The sequence below is a fragment of the Marmota monax genome, unplaced genomic scaffold (assembly GCF_021218885.2).
Source record: "Marmota monax isolate L192 unplaced genomic scaffold, Marmota_monax_Labrador192_F-V1.1 WCK01_AAM20220418_F8-fsc00054, whole genome shotgun sequence".
Lineage (NCBI taxonomy): Eukaryota > Metazoa > Chordata > Mammalia > Rodentia > Sciuridae > Marmota > Marmota monax.
In genome coordinates this window covers 5,393,664-5,410,482 of record NW_026692145.1, presented here as the reverse complement: position 1 = coordinate 5,410,482, position 16,819 = coordinate 5,393,664, and the positions used below count along the sequence as shown (strand labels likewise).

General features: G+C 35.8%; 1 protein-coding gene across 5 annotated transcripts in view; it reads right to left on the bottom strand.

Moving 5' to 3' along the window:
- Positions 1 to 6,581: 6,581 nt before the first annotated feature.
- Positions 6,582 to 16,819, bottom strand: part of Smarca1 (SWI/SNF related, matrix associated, actin dependent regulator of chromatin, subfamily a, member 1) — an 83,570-nt gene continuing 73,332 nt past the window's right edge. For 2 of the 5 annotated variants that reach the window (XM_046468537.2, XM_046468564.2), the window contains 2 exons: positions 8,398 to 8,508; positions 6,582 to 7,316 (listed from right to left, as the gene is read on the bottom strand). In XM_046468537.2, the coding sequence (XP_046324493.1) occupies positions 7,245 to 7,316; positions 8,398 to 8,508 (183 nt within the window). In that variant the 3' untranslated portion in view covers positions 6,582 to 7,244. Of the gene's footprint in view, positions 7,386 to 8,366; positions 8,509 to 16,819 lie in introns of all 5 variants that reach the window. The other 3 variants (XM_058571478.1, XM_046468546.2, XM_046468555.2) reach the window with 3 other exon arrangements.

The window sequence follows — 16,819 nt, the reverse complement described above, 5'->3', positions numbered from 1 at the left end:
TTAAATAGCCCTATTTTAACTTACAAGGATGTCTTTGAATGCAAAGTAGGGATTTGACACCTTGAAAACAGCTGAACTCACTGAGTCCAACCAAACTTGCCAACCCACAGAATCACAAGTTACATGGCTGTTTTAAGTTTGAGGGTAGTTTGTTATGCAGCAAATGCTGATACAAATCATAACTAAATAAAGCCAAACAAATACAGTTTTTTTTCAATGACCGAAGCTAACAATTCTGAATACAACTCTGAAAAAAAGTATTCCTTTAGCATAGTAATATCTACATTCCTGCATACTGAGATATAATCATAGTTCCAGTTCCACGAGGTTTAGGCAGTGCGGCAAGCCACAGCACAGGCCTAGCATTGTGGAAGATCTCCACACAAGGAGAATTATAGCATGCAAATTATTCACAGTTTATATTGCTTAAAAAACTACATAATAATACAGGTGTGGTGGCACATGCCAGTAATTCCAGTGACTTGGGAAGCTGAGGTAGGAGGATCACAAGGTCAAGGTCAGCCTCAGAAACTTAGTGAGACCCTGCTTCAAAATAAAAAAATAAAATAAAATAAAAACTGAAAGGGCTGGAGATGTAACTCAATGGTAGAACACCCCTAGGTTCACTCCCCAGTACCAAAAAAAAAAAAAAAACCCTACAAAATAAATCTTAAAACAGTCCTTCCATACTCAAATTTAAGCAGATGTGTATTTTATAATAGCTTATAAAACTATCTTTCTTTTCATGGTATCATGACCACGTTTCCATTTCTCAGAAAAGACTCAAAATACTTTGACACTGCTTTATAATAAACCACTGTTCTCAAGGACTCAAATTTACTGATAATGTCTCACCAATAATCACAAAAAAATGGATATAGAAACTGGCCAGGCTACATCATCTGAGTTGTCTAAGCTACCCATATTGACTTCCAAAGAAAGGGAATCAAAGCTCCTCTCTGGTCTGTTCCCCAGCCTCCTACCCAAGTGGTGCAGGAGTGATGAATTGATGAGTCAGATTCCTAGGCACCACTGAACAACAAATATGTAATGGGTGGGGCCTTGAGAATATAAACAATCCCATATAGGCAGAAAGCCTCATTTTGGAGCTGGTATTATGACCTTTTTTCTCACTGAAATGGCAAATTCTGAAATTTGATTTTGGCCTAAAAGAAATGCTAAGCCATTCATCCTGTTTGATTCTCAGTTCCAGGCTATTTCTACCCTGGGTCTGTTGTGGTTGAGCTCAGCTCAGTGGAGCGCTAAACCCAGATTGGGGGCCATTGTCCCAGTTAATAAAATGTTCCTTTGCCACTCTTTAGGCATATCCATCCCTTGTGGAATACATAAGGGTTGTAGAGTTAAAGCAAGATTTAAATATTCCTGAGTCCCCTGATTACCACTGATTCAGCCCTTAACAGCAGTTGGATCTCACAACTATCCCTAACACTGACATGGTCTCATAAGGTAAGAGCATCCATATGCCTCTGGAACTAACATTTGGCAAATAAAGTTCCACATAAGAGATGGAGGCTCGGTCCTCAAACTTAAAGCAGTTGTACTGCAGGCCTGGGATAAAAATCACCCATGTGTAACTGGTAGATGTGGTTTTAGTGGAAATATTCATTTTAGGAGCTAAGATAGCCTTGTCTGTGACTTCAATCAGCAGAAGCACCAAGGTTCCAATGAGCTAGGTCTCCCTAGAATAAGCAGAATTCTAGTGTGTGACATTTTTGGTCTATTGGATCATTTAATCTAAATATCCACACAGCCAACTAGACAGTAGGCCCAGAATCTGTTCCTCTTAGTCTTGTTTTAACCTACATCCAGAAATAAGGAGAAAATGATAGTGATATAAAGGTCTGAGTTGATATGGGCCTACTCAAGTTTTCTAAATCCATTCCCTAACACATGTCCTCAAGTTGATGTTGATTTGGATACTGCATAAACCCTAATCTACAAATTTGTAGACAGAAGCTAGACAAAAAAAATAACCTTTAGTAATTTGTAAATCAGATAACACTCTGATTGCTTTCCTGACAAGAATCTTGGGTAAGTGTATAATTGTGTTTGTGGGTTTCAAAGACCTCAGAGTGTGGGTGCAATCATTGAAGGGAGGTTGGTTTCACTAATAAAAATAGATTAAGTTCTTTACTTCATGGAGAGAGTGGCTTACTCCTGGACTGAGGTAAAGAAGAAAGTTTAATGGAAGAATAAACAACCCAAACTCAAAAAGGCTTAAATAATGGCTATACCCAGCATGCCATGGCTTTAAAAATTGGTTGCCTTAGACACATTTAAAAGCCTTGTATAAAAAGGTAGTGATTACAGGATATTTTTTGAACTTTATTATTTTGACTATAAGATATTTTTTAAAAAATTTTAGTTGTATATGGATACAATGACTTTATGTATTTACTTTTATGTGGTGCTGAGGATCGAAACCAGTGCCTCATACATGCTAGATAAGCACTCTACCACTGAGCCACAACCCAACCCTGTAGAATATTTTATTTTATTTCTTTTAGAGAGAGAGAATGTTTTATTGTTTTAGTTTTCAGCAGATACAACATCTTTGTTTGTATGTGGTGCTGAGGATCGAACCCGGGCCGCATACATGCCAGGCGAGCGCGCTACTGCTTGAGCCACATCCCCAGCCCCCTGTAGAATATTTTAAATGAACAAAAACTCTTGTCTAAAAAATAGTGTCAGTTTTAGAAGTGGTGAGTGGCAAACAAGGAAATAAATAGGAAATGACAAGGGGAAAGAAAGCTTGTGATCTTTAAAGCCAGGATAGAAAAATGTGAAAGGAGAAACAGATATACCCACAAATATACACTAACTGCAATCAAGAGGGGCATCTACCCAACTGTAAACAACATAGCTAATTCATACCAAGAAACAGAAAATGGAATGCCATGGCAGTCTCCACACATAATGAGTAAATTGTCATATTCTGGCAATGCTCTGATTGCCAATACAAACCTAAATGATCAGTACAAAAACAATGACATCTGGAGATTTACAGTTGATTTTAGGAGAGGGATAAATAAGATACCAATCCTACTGATGATTATAGTCACACACCAAATATTCTAGCAAAGATGGGGCTTCATGTAAAGATATTTTGTCTTAGATATAAAGCAAAATGGTTTTGGTTTCTATCACTGAAGGAGATATTTTAATTCAAAACTGTATTCATGATTGGAGGTAAACAGTTTTCTTTGAATAGTCCTTACCATCATCAATCTCACAAAGATAATCAAAAACTGCTTATATAATCTGGTAGAACCCAAAATATTGATGAATTCTAACATCTATTATCACAGAAAGATCATAAATTAAGCAGGTCTTTGGGGCAATATGGAAGACCTGAAAAACCAATTAAACAAATATAGCTTGCTGACTACAATGACCTAAATGAAAGTTTTCCCAGCAGGAAAACAATGTATGAGGAAAAGCAGAAATGATCAGGTCACTAGAACAACAGATGTAAAAAGCATAGCATCACCAGAATTCCATAATGGTTGTGTACCACAATATAGTGAGAAAAGCTGACACTTGGTTCAGCTCTCTAAATGAATCACTAGAGCAGGGAAAGGGTAACAGCACTGAGAACATAGTCTGGGAACAAGGTTTGGCCTTAACAAACACTTGGGAACCTTGTAACCTCTGCAGGAGAATTTCTAATACACATAAGCTATTGGTAGTATGAGAAAATTTTGTTAATGGAGATAAACCAGAACCTAGTACTTTGTACTAGTGCAGAATATCCTGTTTAAGCACAATACTAAGTCTTCATAGAGAGGTAGAACTTCTAAGAACAGATTAATGATATGCTATTCTTCAAATACCCTATATCATTTTAGGAATTAACTAAGGGCTACAAAGAGCTATGCATACATGGGTGTCTTAATTTGGATTTCACCAGAAACAGAGGCTGAGACAAAGATTCTAATGTGAATAATTTAAGAATTAACCTCAGGAAACACCTACTGGGGAGTAGGAAATGATACAGGGAAAGGAAAGAAGCCAATAATGACTGTATTATTCAGATATCTACTCCTGTGGGTAACTGGAGTTCAATCATATGAACTCTGGGGAACCATATAAATCGTGTATCTTAGTTACTTTTCTCAAGGAGTGAAAGCTGGGGTACATACACACCAATTCCCAACTGTTTTTAGATGAGAGCCATTCCCAGAGGTGTTAACTCCCAGCTCTTACACCCTATCAAGCAGAGGTCATAGAAGTATTTCAGGCCTTCTGAGGAAGCCTCAAAGAGATACCAATAGTTAAAAATCAGCTGGTGTGCACAGAAACGATAAGGCCAAAGGATAGGGGACACAACAGACAGCATTTGCTACATAATATTTGAACCACAGGAAAATCTTACCCCTTGTCTATTGGGTAGGATAGTTTAGTTAGAATAAATGAAGAAGACATGGGATGAAATAATCATAGAAGTTTGAAATTGATGGCAACTTGATTTCAGGAGCTGGTAAGGACACCTAGCTGGAGAGAAACCAATGTGGACATCAGCATTAACCATGGGCCTTGACACTGACCTGGATAACTTAACTACTTCATTGGCTACCACACAACGGAGGAGGGACAACAGACCACAGTGGTGACCTTTGCCAGTAATTATGGGAAACATCACTTTATTTTAGTGACAGTGGGTAATTTCACCAGTTGAACATAGGATTTTCAAACAAAAAACCTAATAAATAGGATACCTGCGAAGATTCTAGATCCGTAACTTCTCTTAACTGGAAGGTCTCAAAGGACCAAATCAACCAAGGCAGATATTTTATGAGGGCCTCTCCAGAAGCCCTAGGATTACTGGGAAACCTGTTCATCTCTGATCTTCAACAGATAGAGGCTTTGAGTGAAAATAAATCCCTCAGTGTCCCTGTTCCTATGCTCAACATTCCTCCTTGCATTCTTCCAAAAAGTAATCAGATTAGGTCAGATTCCAGGACAACCATTGGACTGTTTTTGCTGGTAGGCAGGATCATTGTACTTTTACTCTCTTTTGCTTCCCCTAGTCTCTCTCCCCAACATGGCAGCCAGACCTAAGGATACTACCCTGTCAATCTAGGCTTCTTGTTTGAAATGAAATTTCTTTGCTGGAACTTTTGGGAGTTTAATTCCTCTGTGAAAATTTGACAATAAGAGGGGTCTCATATTCAGACTTAGGGAATTTTGTATCTCCAACATGGTATTATTTGGGCTATGTTATCATCTGGTGATTATTGTATGAGTCTTCTTGGTAGTCTAGGTTCAGTGATGTACCTCTATATCCTTCAAGATGAGAAACAGGGTAGGTGGTAAATTTTTCGCCAAATATATAGTGTGATCTTTAATTCGAATCCAGAGTAAAACCATTTCCTAAGTTTCTAAGGATGATATCACAAGCATTCATTGACAGCCTTGAGGGCGGGTGAATTTCACATCTCTTTGGTACAAGGAAGGCTCATAAGAACCAATGTATGGATCAGGGAAATGGCCCCAATGAAAAGGCTGGAAGAACTTACCTGTAAATTTCCTCCTTTAAGGTAGACAGTCACATACAGTTCAGCTATTAACCACTTTGGGTTAACAGAGAAAGAACAATAAGTGAAGATTGTTAAATTTCCACCAAAGTGTTCAAAGACCCTAAAACTGTACCTGCTCCCACTCTCTATCTTTATTCCTCCCTGGGAAAAGAAAGGCCAAACTGATTGATCACAGTCCAGGCCATCAGTGAGTTGTTTTCTAATGCACAGAACTTGGGGGTACCAGCAAAACTCTCATAGGTATCATTGTCTCCAGCTCAGGTTACTGATGGTAGTTTTCATCTCACTGGAGCAGGAAATTCTAAAATTTGATTTGGGACTTAAGAGCTCTCTATCAGCTGAGCTATATCCCCAGCACTAAGAGTGTTTGATTGGAGTTTGGAGCCAAGGAGCAGCATAGTGAATGCAGTAATGTAAAACATTCCATTTGTTCACCTATATTTGTCAGCCTTCTTGCAGGTACACAGGACCATGTGGCTAGTTTGGGGGCAATGAAATGTAAGAGGATGTGACATGTGACACTTCTGGGCTGAGGCACTGAAGAGCCTACATGACATTATCTAGTCTCTCATTTATTTCCCATAGTGGCAGCTGAAAAGTGGAACAGCTCTACAAAACAGCAGAGCATTAGTCAGTCTGGAACCTTGAATGACTAGGTGGAGTAAACCCCTCCCATCCCACATCTCTCTGACCTGCATGGGATATGTAGTGTGAACAAGAAATTAACAACTCTCAGTTTGTGAATCCTATGACACATTGAGATTGGTACCCAAGCATAACTGCATTCCTAATGAATACAGCTACCCTTCTTATGTGATGCATAGTACTTATTTCATACTTTTGATTTATTTGTTAATATATCTACATGTTACACCCAGACACCTGTGAACTGGCTCTATGGGACAGAAGATGATGCACAAGTCAGCAAGCAAAGCTTTAGCTTTTGACCAAATACATAGTAGTGAGCAATACAATTGAATAAACACAACTGCTTTCTACTGCACAAAAAACAGGAAATAATTAAATTTCTTATAGACATTTCTTTATTATATTTTCCCACTTGAATATTTAGAGAATAATTTAAATGTAATGCATACTGACAGCAAGCACAGTATCAAATATTAGGTTTTTTAATATTTTTCTTTTCTCACCCTTTACTCCTTTAGGAAAAAAATATTTAGATGACCTCAAAGAAACAATTATTATGCTAATCACAGTATGCAGTAACACATACAAGCCCAGACTCAATAGAAAAGAAAGCAACAAAGAAGTGAAAAAGTCTTTCTCCTCAAATCATTTTAATTCATTTTCCACAGCCATATAAATTTAAAGTATGAAACAACAATAATACAGCTATAGAATCTAGGTTCTCTTTCAAAGCAGCGGCATATAAAACATAGAAAAGCTAAAACCTCAGCACAAGCTTCAAAAAAACAAGGACTGAGAGGATTTTGATGAAGACATGAAATGCACAAAATACAGTACACAAAAATACTAGAATGCATAAAATATAAAGCTACACATTTCAGGTAGAAAGCATTGTAAAATATATAAAATATGCAAGAAATCAAAACCAATGAAATTTTTCTTAGAGTACCATGAATACACTGGAACTGGCAATTAGCATTTGAAGATGGGAACAAGAAAATAGCAGTTTCCCATTTAAAACTTTATTTCTAGGCTTTAGGATTTCACCTTCTTGACATCCTTCTTTCCAGAGCTCTCAGTAGCTGACTCTGCTTTTCTTTTCTGTGACTAAAATGGAAACAGATTTAATGTTCTGCTCCAATATGCACATTTTTAAATGGCCCAACAATGTTAAATCTAGGATGTAAATGCATTAAAAAAAAATTTTAACATGAATATTCACTTCAATGTTATACTCACAGTTCATGTTCTATATAGCCCAACAAACTATATAACCCAAATGTAAAATAACCTTCAAAGATGTTTCTTTTTTATGAAAAGACATGATATCCATCAAAAATAGTCATCAAGTATCTACTTACACATGGTATTATAAATGTACTCTTATCTTAAAGAACTACTTAATACTTAAAATTTCTGGGCAAAATTTTATTTATGAATACTATTTTTAAAAAATTCACAATAGATTTTAACACACCATATTTCATATATTCTATGATGCACATTACTTTCACATTTTTGCATCTCTGAAATCAGAATGCATATTACAACTGATGACAAACTATACTTGGCAGCATTTTTTCTTAGTGATATGTAAACTAATGCTGTGTCTTACCAATGGAAGGCATCTTAGATTTGATGAAATATGGAATTTACTTAAGCACACTCAAATAATATGATCCACTAAAGAATATTTTAAATTATAGATATACAAGTCAACCTGACTGGATTAAAATCAAGTTATCTTATTATCCAACAGTTAACTTAGTACCAAGTAAAGCTTTATCTGCTCAAAAATCTCATTTGCACTCATGATTCCATTTGATCAAATCAGAACTCCCAGTTTCAACTTTATTACCATCCCAACCCTCCTGTACCCTCCTCCTACCCCAAAAACAGCCTAGTCTCAATCCAAAGGATTTTACTAGCATTTTGCTTCTAGTTAGATTCATGAGGAATTTTTTAAATACTCAGACCTGTTACTAGGGTTTTCCTAACCATATTTTCTAAAAACAAATAGTAAACATTTGGTTGTGGTATAATTCTTTTTCTGTCCAAAACAAATTAGCATTTCATAAAAACAGTTTTTATAATATGCATCATTTTGGCATTAAACATAATATAGGCATTTTAATTATGTAAAAAAATGGGATCTACCTATAAGTTAGGAAAATGCTGAAAATTTTACCATTGGAGTTTTAGTAGCCCGTTTCTTCTTTTCTGCTCTCTCTCTTTCCTCAATTTCCATATTTTCTTTCTCAATCAATGAAATCAGAGTGTTACAGCGTCTCTGGAATTCCTAAAAAAAATAATAATATACTTAATTTCCATAAGTAGTGATGATCTTTAAAAAGGAGACAATTCTTTAACTGAATCATTTCTATAGAAACAATTTTTAATCTAGCATTTTTTTCAGAACAATATTCACACAGAATATTAATAGATTCCACCCAACATAGGGGTGGAAGTAAATATCATTTCATGGATGATTGGTTAAAAAAACTATGGTATATCCACACCATGGAACACTACCCACCAATAAAAAGGAAAGAACTATGGATATATAAATTCACCTGAATAAACCCCAAGCAAAGATACTAAGTGAAAAAAAAAATCAACCCCAAAAGATTATATATAGCATTACTCCATTTATATAACATTCTTTTTTAAAAAATACATTTTTAGTTGCAGATAGACACAATACCTTTATTTATTCATTTTTATGTGGTACTGAAAATCAAACCCAGCTCCTCACATGTGCCAGTCAAACGCTTTACCACTGAGCCACAACCCCAGCCCCACATAACATTCTTAAAATGACAAAATTATACAAATGGAGATGAGAGATTGATTGTCAAAAGTCAGTGGGGGGGAGTGGGCATGACTATAGAGAACATAATGGAGTACTGTGGCGCTGATGGTTACACAAATCCATTCATAGTAAAACTTCACTGAAACATACATACACCAACAAATACACGTATAACTGATGAATTCTGGATAAGCTCTGTGGATTATTCTAATGGCAATTTCCTAGTTGTCATGTAATAAATACTACTATAGTTATGCAAGATGGTATCACTGGAGGAAGTAGGTGAAGAATGCATGACAAATTATAATTTCTCGTGAATTTATAAATATTTCAAAATAAAAAGTTAATGTAAATCACATAAGCAAAAAACTAAAGTAGGGGGATATATTCTATGGTCAAAATAAGTTTGGGAGACACTCAGAACAAATTTCTTTACTACAGGGTTTCTTAGAGCCTTTCAGTTCCTGATGTGCACCATGAGTCATTATGAAGGGGACATAGGATGCAGCAGCTCCCAAAGCTACTTAACCAACAGAACTGTCTTCTTATCAGACATCCTGGAGGATCAGAGTTCTGGGGAGTATATTTCAGGAAACACTGCTTTATTTACTAATTCAGAGTAAATAATACCTGAAAAGATTTTTGCATTAACCTTGCCACTTCTTATATTGCACTGCCAGCAAATCAATGCATCTCAACTATAAAAGTTTTTATGAATGTATTGTGAGCATTAAACATATGATTCATTATTATGGAAATTCATATATTATTAACCCTGTATACTGTGCTATATTTTAAAGGTAAATAATGGTTCATACCAAATAATAAATAACATTTTAAAATATGATTCTTTTTCTGTGTAAGAAAAAATATCTGACAAAATTCAAAATAGTTAAATGAAAATGTATTTTTTATGGGCAAGTAACTTCAACAACAAAAAATATGGTCAAAGTATATGAATAGAAATCTCACAAAAATGTTCAAACATTTTTTTAAATGTTTCACTGAAACTAAGGATCAAAGAAATGCAAAGCTGAACAATGCAATTTCTATCAAATTAGCAATGATATGTGCATGCTTATGGGCGCGGGCGCGCGCACACACACACAGTGTACATATTTGGTGCTGGCAGTAAGATGGTAAAAAATGTGAACTCTCATTCACTAATGTTGAATGTCAATGTTACCACCTGTTATGGAGGGTTCTGTGTCTCCTCTAAATTCATCTGTTAAAGCCCTAACCCTCAATGTGACTATATCTACAGATGGGATCGTTAAGAAGCTGAACAAGCTTAAATGAGATTAAAAGGGCAGGCACTTACCCAATAGGACTAAGATCAAGAGACATCAGATATCTGTCTGTTTCTCTCTCCCCCTCCCCCACCTCTTCCACACTCAGAGAAAGAGCCATGTGCATAAGGTAGCCATCTGCAAGCCAGGAAGAGAGGCCTCACCAAAAACCAACTCTGCTGGCACATTGATCTTGGATTTCCAGTCTTCATAACTGCGAGAGAACAATCTTCTATTGCTTAAGCCACCTAACCTGTGATATTCTGTTATGACAGCATGAGCATATTAATACACTACCTATCTAGAAAGCAAATTGGAAATATCAAAGAAATACTTTTAAAATATTATAGTCTCTGACATAATAGTTGTGTTCTTAGAACCTTATTCTAGGAAATAACAGATATAAACAAAGATTTCAGAATCATGTTTAGAGTAGTGTTTATAGGGAACACCAGGAGCTAACTGAGTTTTGGGAAACAATACACAGAATATTAACAACAATGTGACTAGTAGTTAACAGTAGCTATCTCTGAAAGTAGGACTACAGGTAATTTTTTTTACAGTACTGAAGATTGAACATAGGGGCACTCTACCATTGAGCTGTATCCCCAGCCCTTTTCATTTTTGAGACAGGGTCTCACTAAGTTGCCAGGCTGGCCTCTAATATGCAACCCTCCTTCTTTAGCTTCCTGAGTCACTGGGATTACAAATGGTGTGCCACTATGTTCTGATTTATTTAAAGGAGACAGGGTCTTGCTACTTTGCACAGGCTAGCCTGGAACTAGCTAGCCTGGAACTACTAGCCTCAAGCAATCCTCTTGCCTCGGCCTCTCAAGGAGCTGAACGGGCAACTTCTGTGTTGTTGTTGTTGTTGTTTTGTTTTTTTTTTTTTAATTAGAGCTTTATAGTTAAGTTAGTAGTTGGGTTCATCCCAACATGCTCATACTGCATGGAATTTGATTTCAGTTCATGATCCCCCATTTTCCCTCCCATACTCTCTCCCCTCTCCCATTCTCCTTCGTCTATGCTACTAGCCTTCCTTTTGCTTGTCTATTTATATTTGCTTGGTTTTTTTTTTTTTTTACTTATGCACAAAGGTGAAATTCTCTGTGGCATATTTATATATACACATATCATGATTCTTTTGTGTCTGTGTGTGTGGGCGGGGGTTACCAGGGATTTAACTCAGGGGCACTTGACCGCTAAACCACATCCCCAGCCCTATTTTGTATTTCAGTTAGAGACAGGATCTCACTGAGTTGCTTAGCACCTCGATTTTGCTAAAGCTGGCTTTGAACTCACGATCCTCCTGCCTCAGTCTCCCAAGGCACTGGGATTACAGGCATCCATCACTGCACCCAGCCGTATCATGACTTTTAAAGAATTCATTCTGCACTGCCTCTCCTTACCCATCCCTCCACTCTGCTTCTCGATCTCCTTCTTTGACATTATTGATCTTCCCTTTATCTTTACATTTCTTTTATACTAAGCTATATTTTTCAAATTTTGGCATATGATTTTTTTAAAGTATAGTTTTTTATCTTTCCAAATAAAAAGCAGAAAATAGCATACAACATAGGAAATGTTACATTCAGAAACTTTAGCAACTATTCAAGCATTTTCTACTTTCTAATTCAAGTCCCCAAAGAGGCCAAAAATCAGAAAAAAGGTATTCATTAGCAAAGTACTGTTCATCAATTTAAGACAATCTTACATAACACAGGAATGTTCAAGTTTTTGTGCATCCCCAACTACCCAAGGTTAAGTAATTTAGGGGGAAATAAATCACACTGAAATTTTCCTTACTTACCAAAACAATGGTGATTTCTTTAATATGCAGACCAAATATTCTTCATAGCTTCATTCAATAATACACACACAAATTAAACAGCATGTTATTCAATTTATCTATTATATAAAGGGCTAAACTGAGCCTAATGAGATTTGATCATTGGTTTCTAGGGAGACTAGATAGTCTTTATATGAAGGTAATTCTTGAATCATTAAGCTACACCCTCTGGCTATTATTGTTCTCAATAAGTAATAGTCACCCATGTCTGCAGATATATTTAAATACATATTCATGGTTTATATGAATGATTCAAGGAAAAAACTAATACTTTGAGACAGTCTCATATGCAGGGAAGTAGAAATATCTCAAAATGATTAAAAATAGACTGTATAATAAATTCTTACCTTCATTCCTTTTGATCTGTCACTAACTATTCCAGACAAAGAAAAATAATCTAATTCTAAAGGAAGGCATCAAGGAATGAACCAGTATGAATGTCACCTTCCTAGCATAGGTCATGTTACAATGTCTGAGATAGCAATGCTATTTCTTATCCACACACTTCAAGACTGCCTAATTAAGCAGATGACACCATAAACAGAACACCAGTAAAATATAAGAAATTACAAGGAGAAAGGCTAGATTATCAATAAAAAGTGACTTGCTGAGTAAGTGAGGATGAAATGACTGAGAAATTTCAAGTGAAAAGCACTTTCATTTTTCCTTTTCCATGTCATTTTCACTTTTACACATCATTTTTCCTCTTATATATTCGCCTAGAATTCTTATTTTCCTGTTTATCTTCCTGTTTTCCTGGGGTTACAGGGAGCCTCAAACTGTGTGTACAGTTTTTTAGTTTAATTATTTCTCTCATCATTTAGGAATGAAGTCAGAGAAAAATGGCACACAACAGGAAGAGAGATGTAAAAACAATAAAGACAACAGAAGAGAATAGGAAAATGACAAATGGAAAACCATTCTGTAGTAACAACTGTGGCAAAAGAAAAAAAAGTTCAAACATTTGGAAAATGCTAGAGTTTAAAAAGGTTAAGTAAACTTATTCATGTCAGGACTTCTCAAGAATTTTTAGCATTATTTTTTTAAGAGAGAGAGAGAGGGAGAGAAGTTTTTAATATTTATTTTTTAGTTTTCGGTGGACGCAACATCTTTATTTTATTTTTATGTGGTGCTGAGGATCGAACCCAGCACCCTGCGCACGCCAGGCGAGGCGCTACTGCTTGAGCCACATCCCCAGCCCAAGAATTTTTAGCATTCTAATGTAGATTGGAAGTGTCAGTAACAGAATTCAGTGTCAGCATGTTCCAACTATTTGAAATCAGAACGCTTTTCTATACATCATTAATTTACATATTCTGGAACAAGGTTTGGTAGAAGCCACCTTGACAAATGCTGTACCAGAGAAAAGTGATGGCTAAGGCTAAGATCCAAGTATGAAGAACCTAGGAATTAAGAACATGGAACTAAGGAATTTTTACATAATTTAGTATAAATATCACATTGACGATTTTTTGAGCACGACAATGCAATCAAATGTATATTCAGTACTCAGAAATCTTTGCTTGATACAGATTCTCACTAGTGCACGTTCATAAAATCATAGACTCAAGATTGGAAAGGACTTAACATTAAATATCAAATGCATGCCTGGGTGTGGTGGCGCACAATTATAATCCTAGTAACTCAGGAGGCTGAGGCAGGAGGATTGCAAGTTTAAGGCCAGCCTCAGCAAGTTAATGAGGCCCTAAGCAACTTAGTGAGACCCTATCTGAAAATAAAAAAAAATAAAAAGTGTTGGGAATGTGGCCCAGTGGGTAAATGCCCCTTGGGTTCAATCCCTAGTACCAAAAAAAAAAAATTCAAATGTATGCTTGAATATGTTACTAGATACTTGCTGATGAGACATACAGTCTGCCTCTCTGAATTCTTTCAACTATGGAGTACTCACTACCTCCTAAGGCTAGCTATACTACCTCTGAACAATTCAGAAATGTTCCTTTACACAAAGGTACAATTTGTTACCTTATGGTTTCCCACAGTTGGATCTATATCCAACTTCTATAGTCACAGAGAATAAGCTGATTCCCTCTTCTGTGTGCCAATCCTTCAAATATTACAAGGATGCTCCTTTGCCTCCACCATAATCATCCCCTGGCCCACAAACACCCTTCTTTTAGGCTCAATATCTTCTGCCTTTATCCATCCTCCATTTAACCCTTTTCTCAAAGAACAGTGTAACATATTGACCCTTGGTCATATTATTTCTTTCTTTCCACTTTTCTCACACATTCTTTTAAACCAGAGGTCAGTACATCATTTTCTTTAAAGAGCCACATGGTAAATACTTTCACCTTTGCAGATGACACACTGTTACAATTACTCAGCTCTGCCATTCTAGCATGAAAATAGCCATAGATAATACATAAATGTGTACCTGTGTTCCAATAAAACCTTATTTGGGGACACTAACACTGGATTTTCTACAATTTTCACATCCCTATTTTCTTTTGATTTCCTTCATGCATTTAAAAATGTAAAAATTATTCTTGGCTTACAAGCCACATGAAACAGGTGCTAGGCCAGTTTGCCAAGCCCCATTTTAAACTACAGATTTTAGATTTCCTTTAAACAAAATTGGGCTACCTCAGTTTTTCATACTTTCCTAATATCTAAGGAGTTTACTCAATGTGAAGTCACTCAAGTATCAATTTTTGAATGCCAGGATGTATATACTAGAATATCTTTAATAAATTATGTAATGTTTGCAGTGAACAGTACTTCCCCTTAGTGTGTGATGAATATCAATTACCCTGGGCACCAAGTTCAAATATCCTTTGCCCAAATACTCAGCTTCAAAGTACCAATTCAAAAGACACAGAAAGCATCAGTAGACTTGAAGTGACTTACTGAAAGAGATTAAAGAGGCTCCACATTACATTTCCTATGTACTAAAATCCTAGACACTAAGCCTACCTAAGTCTGAATGACAGAAAGTCTGTGCCTATTACAATGGAAAGTCAAAAGCGGCTCAATGAGCAAAAAAAAAATGCACTCTGCATTTGTGCCTGTGAATTTGTGGGTAAAATTTTATAATGTCAGGGTAATTCTCTTACAATTCTTAGTAAAACAAAATGAGCATTTTTTTTCTCCTTTGCTCTTTTTATACACTACCTATGTTACCTCCTCCCAGATTCCAAGTCACTTTTGAACTTCTGTCACAGTAACAAAAAGCAATGGCAGTCTATAGTAGAATTCTTATAACCCAAGAACACTGGCAGTTAAATGGGAGTTAATATTCATATGAATATATCCTAAATTTCTCAAATAAGTATCCAATGTTATGATGCTTTCACATAACTGCTGCCACTTAAGCACTGTTATTTATAAAATATTATGTCATCTTCTCACAAGATGATGTGTAAATATAAATACCTAAAATGGACTCCTATTAGTGCATTAACTGTATTTCTGATTGTTAGAACAGTTCCGGGTTCTAAATCAAATACAACAGCTGTGTAATAAAACATGAAACTTCCAACTGGCTATTCAAAAAAATTTACTATGAATAAATAACAGCTTCAGGGATAACAGTCAAAATCTATCATTCAAAAAAGGTAGACTAAAAGGAACAAAATGGACTCCAACACACTGACATATTTCCTCACATTCTATCCAAATCTGGTGCAACTGTAGGAGTCTATAGGATAGAAGGAAACTAAGTATAAAAGTTCCAAGCTTGTGTGTTCACCAAATGCCTACTCTGAGCAAGGTGCTTTGCTGGTCTCTTTAAATACAACCAATTGTACATTAAGTTAAAAGGGCATTAGGAAAAAAATGACTCTGGGGCAGATAGAGGAATATTAGCTAAGGAAAGAAAAAAAGATGAACAGAAAAAAGGTAGAAATATAAATTTGAAAATCATTAACATTGATGATAGGTGAGGTAACCAACTTTCACCAGAATAGTATTTTTAAAAATGCAAATCTGATCATGTCACTGCCTTGTTACAATCCTTAAATAATTCCCCACTTTCTACAGACTAATGAATGACACATTTCAAAGTCTTCATGTGGCTGCCAACTACTTTTCCAGCCTCCTCTTCCAGTACTTCCCCACTCACACCATACCATTCCAGCCTACTTGTAGTTTCTGAATATGCTGGGTTCATTTATACCTTTGTGTATACTATTTCCACAACCTGTAATGTATCCTCATGGCCAACTCCTTCCAGTTTTTCAAGACTTAGTTCCAAGAAGGACCTCTTCTGTAAAGCTATTCTTTTGATTCCTTTGCTACAAGGCAAAGTTAAAAACTACCTCCTTTGTATATCCTTCTGTGACAGGAACTTTTCAAAATTAAGGTAGAAAAGGGACATTTTTAGTCTTTTTAAATATGAGTTTTTAAATATATTTGGTTTTTAGTATTTTAATTCTATAATCAAAAAGAACTTTATCAATATATTTTACAGATTACCAATTTTACCAATGTATTATTCATATTTATCATATTTCATTAATAATGTAATGCTCTGGGGCTGGGCTTGTGGCTCAGTGGTAGAGCACTTGCCTAGCATGTGCGAGGCCCTGGGTTCAATCCTCAGCACCACATAAAAATAAATAAATAAAATAAATGTATTGTGTCCAACTACAACTAAAAAATGAATATTTTAAAAAAGAATGTATTAATGTTCTAATTGTTA